Genomic DNA, 20,326 nt, shown 5'->3' with positions numbered 1-20,326 from the left:
ATGTAACTTTATTGTCGTAATTCACCTCAACCTTTTATGTTCTTGCACATTTCTTGGACCGTTGAATCACAGACTGAAGGTGCTGCTTTTCCTCACGGCTTTTGGCACCAGAGACAGACACAGAGAAGACAGGAAGGAGCTGGCATCAGAAGCGCTGGTGGGCAGTGAGATGTCCCCTTACACCTGTTAGGAGGGCTATTCTCAAAAAAACAAAAGGTAACAAGTGCTGGGACGTGGAGAAGATGGCGCTCTTGTGCACCATTGCTGGGGATGCAAAACGGGGCAGCCAGTTTGGAAAATGCTATGGAGGTTCCTCAAAAAATTAAAAATGGAACTACCATGGGATCCGGGAATCCTCCTTCTGGATATATTCCCAAAGGAGATGAAATCAGTGCCTTGAAGAGGTATGCGTGCTCCCATGTTCACTGGAGCACCATTCACAATGGCCAAGACATGAAAACAATCTGTGTGTCCACTGATGGATAAATGGATAAAGGTGTAGGCAGAGAAGCCATATGGTCAACTGGCTTTGCAGCTGTGAGGAGGGTGGGTTTGAGGCCAAAGACAAGTCAGCAGCTGTGCTCAGGCAAAGGAAGGACAGGAGGGTGCAGGCGGTGGTAGCTGGATGGAGGAATGGATTCCAAGAGAGGGAACATCACGAAGATGAGGTGACTAGTGATATGGCGAGGGAAGGATGCCTCCCAGGTCCCCAGGGTGGACACGGGCGTGCTGTCAACCATGGTGGAGAACACAGAGAGAAGGGCAAGTCTGGGGGTGGCCCCGATGCGTCATCGCAGCACCTGGCAATTCCAACTTCTCTTTTCAGCGGACACAGCCCCCCTCAGGGAAGCAGCTCTGGGTAGCTGGGTCCCTACAGTTAGAAGATCAACACCTAACATTCTATCCCAACCTGCCTTCCGGAAAGACAGATGGCAGGAGCGTGCTTGGGACCACGGTGGCCTGTCAGTGGGAGAGAGGACTGGAGAAAAGTGAACCTGGGTCTCTAGTGAACCAAATTCCAATATGATCATGTCCAGTAGCCTTCGTTCAGCGCTCTGGTCCCCTGAAGAGCTGCAAGGGGATGCAGGACACAGAAAACGTGCTGTCCAGAGCCTGTGGAACTCGGCAGGGCGGGGCAGAAGTCCTGCCTCACTGACCCAGGGTCACTGGGAAATCACGTAACACATACAAGCGAATTTTCTGAGCACCTGAAATGTGCTTCTTAAGTGCCCAAACATATTGCAAATATTTTACATCAAAAGCACCTGAGTGCAATAGCCTACACTGACAACTGAATCATCATCATCAGAAAACAGCAGCCCAGAACCTTTCCTTTAGTCTAACTGGAGGAAGGGCGCTGAAGGTAAAGCGAGAAGTGATTTTTCAAGGGAAGGTTGTTGCTGTTCTCTGAGGGCTGACTTTGCTTCCAGAGGGGTTTCATGGTGTGGTTTCCTCAGCCTGGAATTTAGAGAAACAAAGACACAGATTCAAATCCTGACTCCAGCAAGAACGGGTAGAGTGACTTCGGGGAAATGATACAGCCTCTCCGGGTCCCTGGTTCTTTTGCTAAATGAGGCTAACAGGGCCCACCTTATAGAGAGAGATTATAACATATATAACATACACTATATAATAATGCATATTACATATAACACATACACACATGGATGGATGGATGGATGGATGGATGGGGAGATATACAGAGAGAAGACAGAACATATGAAAGTGCCTGTCACATGGCAATCATTAACTGCCAGCTCCCTGACCCTTCTCCCCTATCCACCTTTTCCATCTCTCCAACTCCATCTAACCTCTCAGGTTCCTTCTGCTGAGACACTGTGAACTGGGACCCTGCTCACCACCAGGAAGAACAGTGGTGGGGGGAGAGAACAGATGAGTCCTGAGGGACTCAGCCCACTGTCCTACATTCTAAATGTGCAAAACAAAGCAACGCATTTTAAAATTTTGCACCAAGTCTCAGAATCGCCCACAAATGACCACACATCCCGATCTAAACGTCTAAACTGTTCTAAGAAGGGAAGGAGAGAGAAGCTGCCCTGGTCACGATCCTGTGCCCCGTGTGATGGATGCACGGGCAGGATGTCCTGGAGTCCTGCTCTGCAACCTTGATCTTTGTGCGCCCTCAATTTCACAAAGGAGCCCTCCATTCTAGGAAGAGCTCAAGCTTCCCTGAGAACACTTACTCAAAGGTATATCTGTGAGGAAAGAATATTTTTATGCAATGGGCAAAACAACAAACTTTCGTCTACATGACAAACCAAAGAAGCTGCATGGGGCCCACCCAGGCCGAGTGGGTCTCTAAAAAACACTCACAAAATCAATTAAACCTGGGCGTCCCTCCTCTGCATACTAGAGTCTGTTGGATACTTAACGACCACTGGGTAGCCACCAGTTTGCCCTTTGTCTTGGCTGTCGCTAGTTATTCAACAAGTGTTTACTGGATGAATGTCTGGGGCCCATACTAGGGAATCTGAGCTGTATTCATCTTACTCTGGTTAATAGGACAGACTTTTAAAAATAATAAAGCAATGCTTTTTAAGCTGACAAATCTCTGGTACTTAGTTGCAAGGCTCACTGAGTGGGCAAAATAGGTTTCAGTGTATTACTTGGATTTATAGGCCAGAATGACTGATGAGACCGGAATGTTTACAAAAATGTAATGCGATTACTTCAGCAACTAGAGATGTGATGATGTGCATGCCACAGCTTTCTCCTTGCAAACTTGGAAGAGACAAGGGAAGGTTCATGTATTAGAACCACATGCAGGCTGACTTCAGCAAGGCATCACTGGTGAAATGCAATGGATCAATGTCTCACATCACCCCTGAGATATGGTTAACACCCTGAAAGCTGAGAAGGAGGAAGCAGATCAGGGAAAGATCTAGAGGAGGAAGAAAAGAGACACTGGAGGGGAGACGGGAAACACGTCCCTTAGAAAGTTTACACACAACCAGAGCTGAAGACTGGGAGCGGGCAGGAGGGGAAGAAGAACAAACACTTCGCCAAGTGTGAGAAGTTAGCCCATACTCCATCTGGCGTAAAATAGTTTAAAAAAATTCTGTATACAGTAAAGGCCTGGGCTGGACAGGACATGGTCCAAAGCTGCTGTGCTGTGACCTAGGGTTCCACTGCCAAGCATGTAACTTTTTGATTCTCGCACCAGCCAAACAGACAGCACCTCCAGGAAGTCTGGGGGATGAGCACACAGGGCCCATGCCTCCTCCTGCAGGTGACACACATCTGAAGGAGGTGCAGACAAACCCACTTCCAACTCCTGCTGACAGTGGATGGGAAGGCTTGGCGGGGAGGGGGAGGAGTGAGGGGAGCTTCCAACAGCTGGAATGTTGTGTTAGGAGAAACACAGAGAAACTTTCAGCAGCTAAAATTAGTTCTCACAAGTGATGGATTTGCACTGAGGGGTGCAGACATCCAGCCTGGAGATGCTTAACACACACACACTAACGGATTCGGAGCCCTGGGCGGGCTTCCAACTTGACTTCTGCATCTAGACTTTGCTTTCTTGGTTGTGGGGCTCTAGCCCCCCCTCCCCCTCCATCCCCCCAGCTTCCTTCTCTCTCACGTTCTGCTTGGTAAGCAGTTATGACTGTGCAGACTAACAGCTGCGCTTGGGAAATGCCTTGGTACGTCCATCTCCTTGGCCTTGGCTTTTGACTGGACTTTTCACTTGTCTCCTGGCCTCCGATGGGTCTCTCCCGAGGCACCTCTGAGGACGACTGGAAATCGTTTTCATCCTCAGAGGTGCATCCTCGGAAGTACATTGTGAGAGCACAGCAAGGCGATCAGAAGCCGGGAAGTGGTCTTGTGTGCCGTCCAGCCCTGGTACGCTTGTACTTGGCATTGAGTACAGGCTCCTGGTCCCTCCATCTGAACCACCTCCACGCGCATTTCCAGACTTGCTGGTGTGAACTGGTACCTCTCCCCTTCCCACCTCCATCTCTGCTCCTCCTGGTCACAAACCCAGCTCAGACTAAGGGGTCTGAACCACGCGCGTTTCCGGAGTTGCTGGTGTGCACTGGTACCTCTCCCTTTCCCGCCGCCATCTCTGCTCCTCCTGGGCACAAACCCAGCTCAGACTAAGGGGTCTGCATTCATGACTCTTGTCACTACAGCTCCTGGCAAGCTGGCCGTCTCCCTCTCTGTGCACTCCTCGTTTTTTTAACTATCCATATATCGCCTTCCCTCCTGCCTCTGTGCTACATTCCAGACGGTAAATCTTTTAAAACATAATAAAAACCTCTTTTGATTCTTTCCTTTGCTCCGTGTGGTGCTAGACGAATTCAACATCCTGATATTCAGAGATTATGTGTTCCCCGTCACCAAGCGTTGATGATACGTAAGTTTGAAGCCAGATCAAACCTTCCAAATCATATTTTTAAAATTGTGTCTCAAACTGAATGGGACATCTTTTTTTTTCCAAGCACAGTAAGCACATCATATCCTTAGATCACTGGGTCTTGGAGGATAAACCATCGATCTCCCCTGCCTGACGGCTTTGCCAATATTTGATGACAGTCCTTCCAAGCTCAGGTCACCGCTCACTGCTCTCACGGAGCCTTCCTCAAGGCCTGGGCAGGGTTCACATCTCTCCCCTGGGAGCTACTCACCCCTCCCCTCCTGCCCCCGGCTCTTGCTTCCCATCTCAGTGACAGCCAGCAAGACCGGACTGTAAGTTATCTGTTTGCTGTCTGTCGCCTCCAGCAGACAGTCTGCGCCTCCATGGCCAGGGCGGTAATAAATCCACCGCGGCAGCCCCATCAGACTGCCAGACACATATTAGGCTCAATAAATGTTAGTTAAGTGAGTGACTGTCAATCCCCTGCCTTCCATTCTCCAGGTTAAATATCCCAAAGCGTTTAGATGCTACTTAAATGGCAGTTTCCAGGAGATGATGCTTATGTGAAGTAAGAGAGCAGAGGAAGTGAGTCAAAGGAAGACCACTGAAGAAAGGCACAGAGAGAGCCTAGTGAGACCCTGGTTGGACTTCTGAACTACAGAACTACTGAATATTCGTCTACTCCAATACTTGGACATTAGTCTGAGGCTTGGACAGTCTTCTATAAACACCTCTATCACCAGGACAAGCAACCCCAAAAGCTTGGACAACCATGAGGAAACAAAGAAACACCATGCAGGCAAAGGAGCAGGAAAAAAACCCACAAGACCAAATAAATGAGGAGGAAATAGGAAAAATGCCTGAAAAAGAATTTAGAGTAATGATAGTAAAAATGATACAAAATCTCGATAACAAATTAGAGAAAGTACAAGAAACAGTTCATAAGAACTCAGAAAAACAAACAGCAATGGATAACAAAATAACTGAAATTAAAAATACTCTAGATGCTCTAACCAGCAGAATGACTGAGGCAGAAGAACGAATAAGTGAGTTGGAAGATAGAATGGAAGAAATAAACGCCACAGAGCAGGAAAAAGATAAAAAAATAAAAAGACTAGAAGACAGCCTCAGAGACCTCAGTGATAACCTTAAACGTACCAACATTCGAATTATAGGCATCCCAGAAGAAGAAGAAAACAAGAAAGGGTCTGTGAAAATATTTGAAGAGGTTCTAGTGGAAAACTTCCCCAACATGGGAAAGGAAATAATTCACCAAGTCCAAGAAGCACAGAGAGTCCCATACAGAATAAACCCAAGGAGAAATACACCAAGACACATATTAATCAAACTAATGACAATTCAACACAAAGAAAAAATATTAAAAGCAGCAAGAGAAAAGCAACAAACAACATATAAGGGAGAACCCATCAGGATAACAGCTGACCTTTCTACAGAAACTCTGCAGGCCAGAAGGGAATGGCAGGATATACTGAAAGTCCTGAAAGAGAGAAACCTACAGCCAAGAATACTCTACCCAGCAAGAATCTCATTCAGATTTGAGGGAGAAATCAAAAGCTTTCCAGACAAGCAAAAGTTAAGAGAATTCAGCACCACCAAACCAGCCTTACAACAAGTGCTAAAGGAACTTCTCTAAGTAGGAAACACAAGAAAAGGAAAACACCTACAAATACAAACCCAAAACAATTAAGAAAATAGTAATTGGAACACACATGTCAATAATCACTTTAAATGTAAATGGATTAAATGCTCCAACCAAAAGACACAGACTGGCTGAATGGATACAAAAACAAGACCCTTCTATATGCTGCCTACAAGAAACCCACTTCAGACCAAGGGATACATATAGACTGAAAGTGAAGGGATGGAAAAAGATATTCCATGCAAATGGAAGTCAAAAGAAAGCTGGAGTAGCAATACTCATATCAGACAAATTAGACTTGAAAGTAAAGACTATTAAAAGAGACAAGGAAGGGCACTACATAATGATCAAGGGATCCATCCAAGAACATATCACAATGGTAAATATCTATGCCCCCAATATAGGAGCACCTCAATACATAAGGCAAATGCTAACAGCTATAAAAGGGGACATCGACAGTAACACAATTATAGTGGGAGACTTGAACACCCCACTTACATCAATGGACAGATCATCCAAACAGAAAATAAATAAAGACACACAAGCTTTAAATGACACATTAGACCATCTCGACTTAATTGATATTTATAGGACATTCCATCCAAAAACGACAGACTACACTTTCTTCTCAAGTGCACACGGAACATTTTCCAGGATAGATCACATCTTGGGTCACAAATCAAACCTCAGCAAATTCAAGAAAATTGAAATCATATCAAGCATCTTCTCAGACCACAACGCCATGAGACTAGATATCAATTACAGGAAAAAAACTGCAAAAAATACAAACACATGGAGGCTAAACAATTCACTATTAAACAACCAAGGAATCACTACAGAAATCAAAGAGGAAATCAAAAAGTATCTAGAAACAAATGACAACGAAAAAACAACAACCCAAAACCTATGGGACGCAGCAAAAGCAGTTCTAAGAGGGAAGTTTATAGCAATACAGTCCTACCTTAAGAAACAAGAAAATGATCAAATAAACAACCTAACCTTACACCTCAAACAACTAGAGAAAGAAGAACAAAGAAACCCCAAAGTGAGCAGAAGGAAAGAAATCGTAAAGATCAGAGCAGAAATAAATGAAAAAGAAAGGAAAGAAACCATAAGAAAAATAAATAAAACTAAAAGCTGGTTCTTTGAGAAGATTAACAAAATTGATAAACCATTAGCCAGACTCATCAAGAAAAAAAGGGAGAAGATGCAAATCAACAGAATTAGAAATGAAAAAGGAGAAGTCACAACGGACACCTCAGAAATACAAAACATCATGAGAGACTACTACAAGCAACTATATGCCAATCAATTGGATAACCTGGAAGAAATGGATACATTCTTAGAAAAATACAATCTTCCAAGACTGAACCAGGAAGAAATAGAAACCATGAACAGACCAATCACAAGTACAGAAATTGAGGCAGTGATTAAAAATCTCCCAACACACAAAAGCCCAGGACCAGATGGATTCACAGGCGAATTCTATCAAACATTTCGAGAAGAGTTAACACCTATCCTTCTCAAACTCTTCCAAAATATTGCAGAAGGCGGAGCACTCCCAAACTCATTCTATGAGGCTACCATCACCCTGATACCAAAACCAGGCAAAGATGTCACAAAAAAAGAAAACTACAGACCAATATCACTGATGAATATAGATGCAAAAATCCTCAACAAAATACTAGCTAACAGACTGCAACACCACATTAAAAAAATCATACACCACGATCAAGTGGGGTTTATCCCTGGGATGCAAGGATTCTTCAATATACGCAAATCAATCAACGTGATACATCATATCAACAACTTGAAGGATAAAAACCATATGATCATTTCAATAGATGCAGAAAAAGCTTTTGACAAAGTTCAACATCCATTTATGATAAAAGCTCTCCAGAAAATGGGCATAGAAGGAAATTACCTCAACATCATAAAAGCCATATATGACAAACCAAAAGCCAACATTGTTCTCAATGGAGAAAAACTGGAAGAATTCCCTCTAAGAACAGGAACAAGACAAGGGTGTCCACTCTCACCACTGTTATTCAACATAGTTTTGGAAGTGTTAGCCACAGCAATCAGAGAAGAAAAAGAAATTAAAGGAATCCAAATTGGAAAAGAAGAAGTAAAATTATCACTCTTTGCAGATGACATGATACTATATATAGAAAACCCTAAAGACTCTACCAGAAAACTGCTAGCACTCATTGATGCGTTTAGTAAAGTAGCAGGATACAAAATTAATGCACAGAAATCTCTTGCATTCCTATACACTAACAACGGAAGAGCAGAAAGAGAAATTAAGGAAACTCTCCCATTCACCATTGCAACCAAAAGAATAAAATACCTAGGAATAAACCTGCCTAAGGAGGCAAAAGATCTGTATGCAGAAAACTTTAAGACATTGATGAAAGAAATCAAAGATGACATAAACAGATGGAGGGATATACCATGTTCCTGGTTTGGAAGAATCAACATCGTGAAAATGACTGTACTACCCAAAGCAATTTACAGATTTAATGCAATCCCGATCAGATTGCCAATGGCATTTTTCACAGAACTAGAGCAAGAAATCTTACGATTTGTATGGAAACGCAAAAGACCCCGAATAGCCAAAGCAATCTTGAGAAGGAAAAATGGAGTTGGTGGAATCAGGCTTCCTGACTTCAAACTATACTACAAGGCCATAGTGATCAAGACAGTATGGTACTGGCACAAAAATAGAAAGGAAGATCAATGGAACAGAATAGAGAACTCAGAAGTAAGCCCAAACACATATGGGCACCTTATCTTTGACAAAGGAGGCACGAGTATACAATGGAAAAAAGACAGCCTCTTCAATAAGTGGTGCTGGGAAAATTGGACAGCAACATGTAAAAGAATGAAATTAGAACACTTCCTAACACCATACACAAAAATAAACTCCAAATGGATTAAAGACCTACATATAAGGCCAGACACTATCAAACTCCTAGAGGAAAACATAGGCAGAACACTCTTTGACATACATCAAAGCAACATCCTTTTTGACCCACCTCCTAGAATCATGGAAATAAAATCAAGAATAAACGAATGGGACCTCATGAAACTTAAAAGCTTTTGCACAGCAAAGGAAACCATAAACAAGACTAAAAGGCAACCTTCAGAATGGGAAAAAATAATTGCCTATGAAACAACGGACAAAGGATTAACCTCCAAAATATACAAGCAGCTCATGCAGCTTCATACCAAAAAAGCAAATAACCCAATCCACAAATGGGCAGAAGACCTAAATAGACATTTCTCCAAAGAAGACATACAGATGGCCAACAAACACATGAAAAGATGCTCAACATCACTCATCATCAGAGAAATGCAAGTCAAAGCCACAATGAGGTATCACCTCACACCAATCAGAATGGCCATCATCACAAAATCTGGAAACAACAAATGTTGGAGAGGGTGTGGAGAAAAGGGAACTCTCCTGCACTGTTGGTGGGACTGTAAGTTGGTACAGCCACTATGGAAAACAATTTGGAGGGTCCTTAAAAAACTACAAATAGAACTACCATATGATCCAGTAATCCCACTCCTGGGCATATACCCAAAGAAAACCATAATCCCAAAAGAAACTTGTACCATAATGTTTATTGCAGCACTCTTTACAATAGCCAGGACATGGAAGCAACCTAAATGCCCATCAACAAATGAATGGATACAAAAGATGTGGCATATATATACAATGGAATATTACTCAGCTATAAAAAGGGATGAGATGGAGCTATATGTAATGAGGTGGATAGAACTACAATCTGTCATACAGAGTGAAGTAAGTCAGAAAGAGAAAGACAAATATTGCATGCTAACTCACATATACGGAATCTAAAAATGGTACTGATGAACTCAGTGACAAGAACAGGGAAGCAGATACAGGGAATGGACTGGAGAACTCGAGGTATGGGAGGGGGCGGGGGGTGAAGGGGAAACTGAGAAGAAGCGGGAGAGTAGTACAGACATATATATACTACCAACTGTAAAATAGTCAGTGGGAAGTTGTTGTATAACAAAGGGAGTCCAACTCGAGGATGGAAGATGCCTTAGAGGACTGGGGCAGGGAGGGTGGGGGGGAATCGAGGTGGGGGCGTCAAGGAAGGGAGGGAATATGGGGATATGTGTATAAAAACAGTTGATTGAACCTGGTGTACCCCCCAAAAAAATAAAATAAAAAAAAATAAATAAAAAAAAAATAGAAAAAAAAAAAAAGAGAGCAGAGGAAATGAAATGTTTTTCCATTTGGCCCCAAAGTGCACCATTCAGTGTATAAAACGAGATATTTCCTCGCTGCTTCCGCTGGGTGCCCTCTCTACCAGGGCCTTTGCAAAGACAAAGGCACCGATACGGGTGGATTTCACCTTCCTTGAGGTCACTGGCAGGAAGTTGCTCCCACCACCATGGAAAATGCGGAATTTCTTTACCTCAATGCACGGCTTGTAAAATTTCCTCCGTCACCCCGTGCACATCTCTGCACTCACTTTTTGAAACCAGAGACTATTTTGTGTTTGACTCTTTCTTAAGGGTTAGAGGTGAACCACCTGTCGATAGACAACCAATAGTCTTTCTTCCAAAGCAGCAGAGAGAGGGTCACAGGCCCATCGATGAAGCTGAAATATGGTCAAGCAGGACTTGTAAACAAAAGGGATTTAGGCACCCGTAGGGTCTACCCAGTACAGACTACGGATGGGGAGAAACTGGGTACCTTTCTAAAAATCCTCAGAAAGCAGCCACACTGAAATGCAGCTGGCAAAGTAAGAGCAGTGAACCTGGAATTATAACCTACCATCAATGCCTGCTGAAACAAAATCAGTGAGGCTGGAATGACAAAGGAAGAGTGCAGGGTGGTGGCCCATTTTTAAAAGGCAGGAAGAAGGGGCAGCCACCCTGCACACGGCCACTCTGACCAGCCGATGCGAACACCTGTGCCCCTTTGTCAGAAATCACCTTTGGGAGAGAAAGGTGACCTGGAGCCCATGCTGGGCTTTATGAAAACACCCAAGGCCATCCAACTCCATTCAACTCCACTGCTCTGATCCCTCCTTCACTCACAAAATTCCCTGTTCGAATTTGCTTTCTCCTAGCGTGTTTCTCCTGGAACTTGCTAGTTTGATGATGTGACCATCCCCTTAACGTGCAGGGCACGCATCTCACTATGATTTAATAAATGGACACTGTGTCTTTTTTTTAAATCTTTCTGGAGTCTGGCTAGCGTGAGTCAATTCACTGGCATCATCTGAGCAAAGGGAAGCAACAGATCTCATTTTGTTTCTAAACGTCGGAAGCCAAAGTTCAGACCGTGGACCCCACGGCGGCCTGGACGTGGCAACGTGTGCTACTTTGCAAAGTTCACGAACGTACGATGACTACTGCCTGCTGACAGTGCCGGGTAATGATTCCTATGGGGGTGAACGGTCCTCGTACTGAGAGTGGTAACCACCACCACAACACCCCAGGCGCGGATGCTCCCTGGGGTCAGTAGTCACACCACTTTCTCTCCTGCTGAAGCTTGCGTCCATGCTCCTCCCTGCGTCACACGTGTCCACAGACAGGCAGCCGTCAGCGGTGGAAAGAATGATGACTACCTCGGTGAGGAGAAAGAGGACCTAGCATGTGGGTTAGGCATCCTTCGTTCCATTCTTACAAAGCTAATTATGCTGTGTACATGGGCCAATTTATTTCTGTGACCTAGTTTAAAAACCGAACAATACAGGAGGCCAGTCAGAAAGTAAGGGTATGACCTAAAGTATCTGCCTGGGATTTCCTCTAGGCAGAGAGGTCAGAGGTCACAGCACGGGTACGTGTCCTCACCACCCATGGCAAGTCCAACCTAACCATCCAGCCTGCCCTGATGCCCTAATCTCCTTAAGAGCTCAGTTTTTATACCGGCAAACATTCACCGTGTTTCTCCACGGCATGATGTATCCCTGGGCAGAATATAGGCAAGGGATCATTCAAGGATCTCCTTGAACTTGTGAGCAGAAAGGCAGCCTACATGGGATCACATGGTCGAGTCTGCTCTATGAGATACTATCATCTCAAGGGGGGAAATTTATTTCCTTGGAACTTGGCTATCTTGGCTGAGCCAACCTCTTCAGGCTGGACACCAGAGATTCATCACGGTGTCCAGCCCACTGCACCCTCAATCCTTCCCAGCAGCTTAGCTACTCAGGCAGAGATGTTTTTTTGCAAGTCCTGATCCCAAAAGGAAGCTTCCTGGCAGGGTAAGGACCTATCAAAAGGGTTTTAAAAAATGAGTCTCCTTGTTAGGAAAAAAATATTTCTCCTGCCAAATGATGGATAACAGAAGTGAGTGCGGAGACCAAAAGAGAACCAATTCATCAAGGATCTGCACGGACAAAATGAAGGATGCCTGCATGGCTCGTGGAGAGGAGAACATGTGGTGCCTGTCCCAGCCACCGTCGCTGCAATCTGATATCTCAGGGTGACAGGTTTATCAAACAAAAATAATGCTGCTGCACTCCCCCCAAATGGCAGAGGCTGACCTCTTCCCATTGCAGGTGACATGAAGAATGAGGGGCTCTGGGCTTCCCTGGTGGCACAGTGGTTAGGAATCTGCCTGCCAACACAGGAAACACGGGTTCAAGTCCTGGTCAGGGAAGATCCCACATGCCATGGAGAAACTAAGCCTGTGCGCCACAACTACTGAGCCTGCGCTCTAGAGCCCATGAGCCACAACTAATGAGCCTGCATGTCACAACTACTGAAGCCTGCACGCCTAGAGCCCCTGCTCCGCAACAAGAGAAGCCACCGCAATGAGAAGCCCGTGCACTGCAACGAAGAGTAGCTCCTGCTCTCTGCCCCGTGCGCAGCAACAAAGACCCAACACAGCCAATAAATAAAATAAATAAATTTAAAAAATTAAAAAGAAAAAGAATGAGGGGCTCTGCACGGATCCCCGGGGGATCGCCGGCTTCCCTGTGGTCAACAGCCACTCAGCAGCCTCCCTCACCAGTCTTCAGACCAAGGGTGGGTAGGGAAGTCCAGGCACAGTGGATCCATGCGAAGTAGCCGGAGTCTGAGGCTGAGGCCCACGAGCTCTAACTTCTGACACTAGGTCCACCGGAAGCTACCCTGTGCCGGGAACACCAACCCGGCCAGAGCCTTTCACAGGATATTTCCATCAGTCCTCAAACATGCCTCAGGCACCCCTGTTCCTGTGCCCGCAGCCCTCCCCTGGCTGGGATGCTATCCTCTCGCATCTCTGCTCATGCGAGTCTTTTCCAACCTTCCAGACACCCCTGGAATGGTGGTGCCCCCTTCCTGAATACCCCCATCCTCCTCAGGGGTGGCTTCATCCCAGGAACCCCTAGGGCTGTACACAAGCCTGGCGTGTCACTCAGTCTACTTAGGGAACTACTGCTCCATCACATACACTGTTAGCGCTCTGATGAGAGGCGTCACGTCTTTGTCGTCTTGATTATCTGTAGCACCGTGTGCAGTGCCTGGACTAGAGCCTGTATTCAAGAAATCCGCTTGCTGACCCTGATGGTGGTGGTTTTTTTTTCTTTCTGGCCGCACCACGTGGCACGTGGAAGTTCCCCGGCCAGGGATCGAACCGGTGGCCCCTGCAGTGGCAGTGCGGAGTCTTCACCACTGGACCACAGGGAAGGCCCATGATAGTAATGAATCTGAGGCCAGCGGTTCTCCAAGCACAGCCCCATTATGCAGCAGTTTATGTCTAGGAATTGGCCTTTCACTCATAAGGATCTGAACATCTTGGAAGGTACAAATGAGATGTCCAAAGTCCACTCATTCTCTGCTTGAGACTCTCAGAGCTCTGGAAGGCACCAAGGAAGACAAAAACCCAGGCTGCCATTTCGAAGTCTGACACAATCATGAAATCAACCTGAGACTAATCCGTAAGGCAAAGCTTAAACCACCAAGTTTAGGCTTATCAAGTTTATACTTAAAACAGAAACAAAGGAATACAGTATTTCTTTGCTTAATGGCTCTACGTGAACTCAGCCAAATATTGTATTGTCTACTGCAGTAAGGATTGAGGTACTACTGCTCAGATCATACCCAGATATGTAAGTCAGTATTTCTACTCCAGACTTCTGAACTCCACACGTGCTGACACTAGTCAATGGGTATCTCAGAGGCGAATCCAGTTCAACATGTCCAGAATGAAATTCTTAATATCACCTACCTCCCTAAACTTGTTCCTACACCACTCTCTTAGCCATCTGCCCAAAACTTGGGGCTTATCCTTGAAACATTCCTCTCCTTCACATCCAAAGTATATCTATCACTCCTCCTGCATCCCTGGTAGAAGCAACCATCACCACTCATCTGACCTAAGCCTCTGAACCAGTTACCACCCTCCACTTCTGCCCTGTCCAATCCCTTGTTCACAGAGTAGCCAGAATAATACCCCAGTGAAAATCAGATCAGGTCACACCTCTGGTGAACCCTTCTTTGGCTTCCCACCACACCTGGGTTAAAAGCTAAGCCTCTTGCTGATATCCTGTCCTGATACTCTAACCATGTTGGCCTTCTGATATTTTCCTACCTATGGGCCATGGCAGACATGGTTCATTACGAAATGCAAATCCATTTCCTGCCTTCTTTCTCACTAGCAGAACTGTGATTTCACTCAAGGGTACACTGCACTGTTATACAAACATTTGATGTCATTGTTATTATAAAGTGGGTGCCACACCTGACCTGAAATGTCCATGTTTTGGGGGGATGCTGCTGTAATTCTTTCACTAAGCTCAGCAACACCAAACCATTTACTATGGACTGACTCTGTAATCCAAATTCATATGCCGAAACCCTACCCCTCCAACGTGATGGGATTTGGAGATGCTCCTTTGAAAGGTGATTAGGTTTAGATGAGGTCATCAGGGTGGGGCCCCCATGATGGGATTAGTGCCCTCATAAGAAGAAATACCAGAGAGCTTGTGCATACCCACCTGCTGTGCCCCCCCCACTATGTCTGTCTCTGTCTCTCTATCTCTCCCCTTCCTCTCTCCCTTCCTCTCTCTCCCTCTCTGCCATCTGAGGACACAGCAAGAAAGTGGCCGTCTGCAAGCCAGGAAGAGGGTTCTCACCATGAACCAAATCAGCTGGCACCTCGACTCTGGACTTCCAGCCTCCAGAACTGTGAGAAGTCAATATTAGTTGGTTAAGCCACTCAGTCTGTGGTGTTTTGTTGGAGCAGTATGAGCTGACTAAGGCATCACTGCTTCGTTTTAAACTGCTCATCCCAATAATGCAGTTCACACCTCCTCATAGGTGAACTGATACGTCGTACCCCAATGCCAAGACTTCAGGGAAACGATTCTATATACAAACATATATACAAAGGGAATCCATAGACACTAGTGCAGACCAGAGCAGTGGTTCAAAAGTCAGGACAGACGTAATGGAACAAATAAGCAGAAAGCCAGATGAAGGGCCATTTTTTTGCCTAGCCCCATGGAAGATTTCTCTAGACCACACCCGCCTTGGGGCTTTGCTGGAAGGGGACTGGCTTATCATTCATCTCTCTTAAGTCTTTCACAGTCAAGCTGGGCGAGGATAGGAACTTCAGTTGAGGATTTAGGGAGCCAGGTAAATAACACAGGGCCCATGGCTAGTATCTGCTCACCCAGGGCCCTCCAATATGGTACGCAAAGCTGTGTTGAGGTGAATTTATTAGGGAAGAGGGGCCACAGCTTCCATTAGATTCTCAAAATCCCCCCGCCTCCCCCCACAAAAAGGATGAAGCTACTGCAGGAGATGGCCAACGTGACCTGAAACTGAAAGCATTCTATAGTTGCAATGTGTTAGTTTTGTAGCTCAGATGAATCTGGCCTTCACCTAATTCCGTAAGCGGGAGCCCTACAGGCCAAGTATGTTATAATGGATAAAATTCTCCTGTGATAATGGCAAGAATCTATGGGCGCTGTCAGCTAAATCCTCACTAAACTGTAAAAGCTGCCCAGATGAAGGTATGCTGTAGAAAGACCATCTGCTTCCCAGATAACAAGACAAAGCAAATATGGGGGGACATTTCCAACCTTTCTCCTGTCACACACCCTCACAGCCTTTCACTGTGTGCTGTGAGCCTGTCGGCACAAAAACTTTCCCCTCCTCGGGGATGCTAAGGAGGAGAAATTCACCTCCTATAAATTACTGAAACTCACTGGCCTAAACCTACCCTGAAAGTATGTTCCATAGTAAGTGTTTGAAAGTATCACTGCAAAAAGAAATTGTAACTCAAAAAAGTCACTTTACAGTCGACTTAATAAGCAAATCAAAACATAACAATAAAAACCTAAACGGATCATCCTAAAATAATTGCAGCAAGCCTATGACCACAGCATCTCCTGGGTCATGGAGATAAGGCACCTGAGAAGAAATGAAGAATTCAAAGGCTCGTTTTTGGTTTTCGTCACGTTTTTCTTACTGTGGTTTCTGTTGGACACACCCTAATATGTTCATAGTGGTTTGTGTCCCCAGCAAAGCCAAGGTGGTGTGTGAAAAGATGCTCAACATCACTAGCTGAAACAGAAATGCACATCAAGCCCACAATGAGATACCACTTCATACCTATTACGGAGGCTATCATCCAAAAATGGAAAATAAGTGTTCGCAAGGATGTAGTGAAACTGGACTCCTGTGCATTGCTGTTGGGAATGTAAAATGGGTGTTGCCTTGGAAAACAGTATAGAAGCTCCTCAAGGAGTTCAACATAGAATTACCATATGATCCAGCAATCCCACTTTTGAAGATATACTCAAAAGCATTGAAAGCAGGACTTGAACAGATATTTGCATACCTGTGTTCATAGCAGCATTATTCACAATAGCCAAAAGGTGGAAACAACCCAAGCTTCCCTTGATGGAGGAATGGATAAACAAAATGCAGTATATACACACAGTGGAATATAATTCAGCCTCAGAAAACAACGAAATTCTGACACAGACTACAACATGGATGAACCCTGAGGACATTATGCTAAGTGAAAAAAAAACAGACAAAAAAAGAACAAATATTTTACGATTCCACTTCCATGAGATACCTAGAGAAGTCAAATTCATAGAGACACAAGGCAGAATGGTGGCTACCACGGGCTGGGCGGAAATGAATGCGCGTTAGTATTGAGTGGGTTTCAGTTTGGGGAGATGAAAAAATTCTGGAGATGGATGGTGCTGACGGCTGTGCCCCGTTGTGGACGTGCCTGATGCCACTAAATTGTACTCTTAAAAATGGTTGAAATGGTCAGTTTAGTGTACAAAATTAAATGTATGTTTTGTTACAATTTTTTAAAAAATGAAACAAGGAGCCAAGGTGGCAAGCCATACTTACAAGATATAGGCAATCACCCCGATGGACCAGCAGTCGACAGCTTTGCTATAGGGCTTCTGGGCGAGGACCTCGGGAGCTGGGAAACGACAGAGGAGAGGCACAAGTCTGACAATTTCAGTGACTATGACATGAGGTGGTTTTTGGGTTTTTGGTTTTTTTTTTAAATCAGCAATATTTATGAATCTCAATACATCAAAATAATATATGTACAGATTTTTAAATTTAGATCTGTATACACTCAAATAATTTAATGTGAAATTCAGAATCAAAATTACTATGGAATGGTGGCCTACAGAGAGAGGACTCATCTACCTATGGCACTGACCAGGATGCACACCTGAACTCACAGACAGTCTTCAGATCACATTCTGGAAGCCATCGATGACAACCTGAACAACCCACCTTGTCTGTGTTCAAATATAACCTCCTAAAAATGCTTTGCCCACCTGCTTTTCAGGGTTTTTTTGTTTTTTTGTTTTTCTGGTCTGCTACCTGGGCTGAACTTTTGATGACTCTAGAAACTGAGTAGACAGACACAATTTGGTATGTTTGTTGGCTTTTGTTACTAGACAAAAGGGGAGCGTGTGTGTGTGTGTGTGTGTGTGAGTGAGAGAGAGAGAGAGAGAGAGAGAGGCTGGAGGATATCAATCAATCAACGCACAGTCCGCAGGAGGTTATTTTACATCAGTGCTGTACTAAGCACTATAGCTCAGACTAGACAAGGGAGAGGGGAGAGAGAATATACTCAGTCTGGGCCCTGGGGTGGGACTTCACCTCAAATCAATTCAAGGAAGTATTGCTGGCTTCGGTGCAGGGCCTTTCTAGATGCTGTGGGGACAGGCAGGTGAAGCTCCCCCCTGCCCCCTTCATGGGGCTTATGATCAAGATTACACCTAAAACCTGGTCTCTGGGGTCCTACATCAGGCCTGCTCCTAGTTCCTTCTCTAAGGCTTTGGCCGGGTTATCTGTTACTATACTGCCATTTTGTTTTCTCACCTGTGAAACAGGAAAAATGCTATTGAATCTCACTTCCTTGGTTCTAACCCCCTATTCATCAAGAATCACCCACCCAGGGCCTTGGCTTCGTTTGTACTATCCCCACACTTCCTGCTCCTGGCCTGGGGCTACTGCCCTGTGCTGGATACCCACCCACCCAGTGTCTGGCACCCAGCAGGGTCTGTCATAGGTATTTGTGCAAAGAGTAAATAAACACAAGAAAGGAAGTAAACTTCTTTGCAAGTAAAACCTTTTTATGCAATTACATGTGACTGAAGTGTCTAGGATAGACTTTGCAGAAAATTGAAGAAGGCAGAGAAAGCAAAAATAGCTCTAGGTTACAAGGCACTTGTCACAGGCCGAGCTGTGTGTTCTGTGGGGTGGGGAAGCATTAACTCACCCCAACCTTTCTTGGTGGGGAAGAACTCAGCTATCATCCTCCTCCTTCCTAAGTTACAGGTGAGGGCGCACGGGGACTCAGAGATCAAGTCACTTACCCACAGGATCCAGCTGCCAAGAGGCCTCTACACCAACTTAGTCTAACCCGAATTCAGCGCCTGCATGATCTGGGTCTTGTCCTGGTCATCTCATAAACGATCTCTACTGTAATCCTTTCAACAACTCTGACAATTAACCATCACCTGCACCTGATCCATAAGGAAAATGAGCCTTTTCGGCCCCTTTTCTAACGCCACACAGGAGATAGGGACCACTCAATCTCACCCTTGTCCCCGCTCTTTCCACTGGAATCTACTGACTGTTACGGTGAGCGTTTTTTTCAGTCTGTAAGCAAAGTCCTTTTGCAGAAAAACTAACAGGGAAATCCTCCCATCTTGTTGCAGGTAAGTACCTTCCTGAGCAAGAAGAAGGAAGGACACAAACTCTTCTTGGATATTTCTGGTTATGATTGTAAGAAATAGAGTCCACAGATAACCCCCAAATCTAATTTTAGGTTTCGGCCCCAGTGCCTCCAAACTTCTCATCAGACTTCTTAAAAAAATGTAACAAGAGCAAAATAAATACACGTGTACATCTTTGCTATGTTTACCCTTCATGCAGCAGCAGCAGGAGAGAACGCTACAGAGCTAGTGAGCTCACAGCCTGGAGAAGCGGCCCTCGGATACCTGGGAGCTGGCTGCGGCCATCCTTCCTTTTCCCCGGAACTGCTAAAAGCCTATTTCTCAGATGCTTCTATTATGGCAACTGACAAAAGGGAGCCATCTCCCACAGCAAACATCTTGCTGATTTAGGCGGCAGGTGCTCTCTGAGCTGATGTTCTGCTCTGAGTGGCCACACGGGCACAGGTGGTGGGAGGGGGCTGGTTCTGCAAGAAGCGTATTTCTGAGCCTCCAGGGCCATCCTCATGGCCTGATGGAAAGTTCAAGAGAGGTGGAAAAGGCTCACACAGCAACCTCTGACCCAGCTCTTCCTCTCTGCAGAGCTGACAGCGGGTGTGAGGAGCGCCGCACCAAGGAGGTGGGCAGAGGCCCTGGCTTCCAAGCCACAGGGTCTGTAGGGCTCTTTAGGGAGCCTGGTGAGACAGCCTGGCCCAAACACGCCGCAAAACCAGATGTCAAAGGATGAGGGGATCAGGCCCAGCCCCTAGAAAGCAGGTTTGACTCCTAGGAAAAGCTAATCCTCTGTGTTCTCCTGAGTGCTCCACCCTCACAGTTTTCCAGCTCTGTGGATGTGGGAGGAAGGAGTCTTTAAAAACAATTCTCCTCCTCATCATCCTCTGTTAGAAACAGAAAGTAAGGGCTACCACCCATTGCTCAGCAAACAAAGGAATAAAGAACACGCTTCCCCTCCTGAAATGCACACACCCGGGGCCACCTGCACATCAAACCCTTTGCCTGCCGTCTGGCAAATTCACCAGTGCTTTGGAGAATTGGGCAGTGCCCTGCAGAGACTTGAAAAGCAAGTGGCTTGTTTTTATGCAA

The 20,326-nt window shown here is 45.3% G+C and overlaps 1 protein-coding gene across 2 annotated transcripts in view; it reads right to left on the bottom strand.

Annotated features, from left to right (window-relative positions):
- The window catches only part of CAMK1D (calcium/calmodulin dependent protein kinase ID), a 386,176-nt gene that overhangs the window by 16,324 nt on the left and 349,526 nt on the right, over positions 1 to 20,326 (bottom strand). For both annotated transcript variants that reach the window (XM_057730252.1, XM_057730254.1), the window contains exon 6: positions 17,391 to 17,466. In XM_057730252.1, coding sequence (XP_057586235.1) covers positions 17,391 to 17,466 — 76 coding nt within the window. The remainder of the gene's footprint in view (positions 1 to 17,390; positions 17,467 to 20,326) is intronic.

This window comes from Hippopotamus amphibius, chromosome 4 (genome assembly GCF_030028045.1).
Source record: "Hippopotamus amphibius kiboko isolate mHipAmp2 chromosome 4, mHipAmp2.hap2, whole genome shotgun sequence".
NCBI lineage: Eukaryota > Metazoa > Chordata > Mammalia > Artiodactyla > Hippopotamidae > Hippopotamus > Hippopotamus amphibius.
This window is presented reverse-complemented; position numbering and strand designations above follow the sequence as displayed.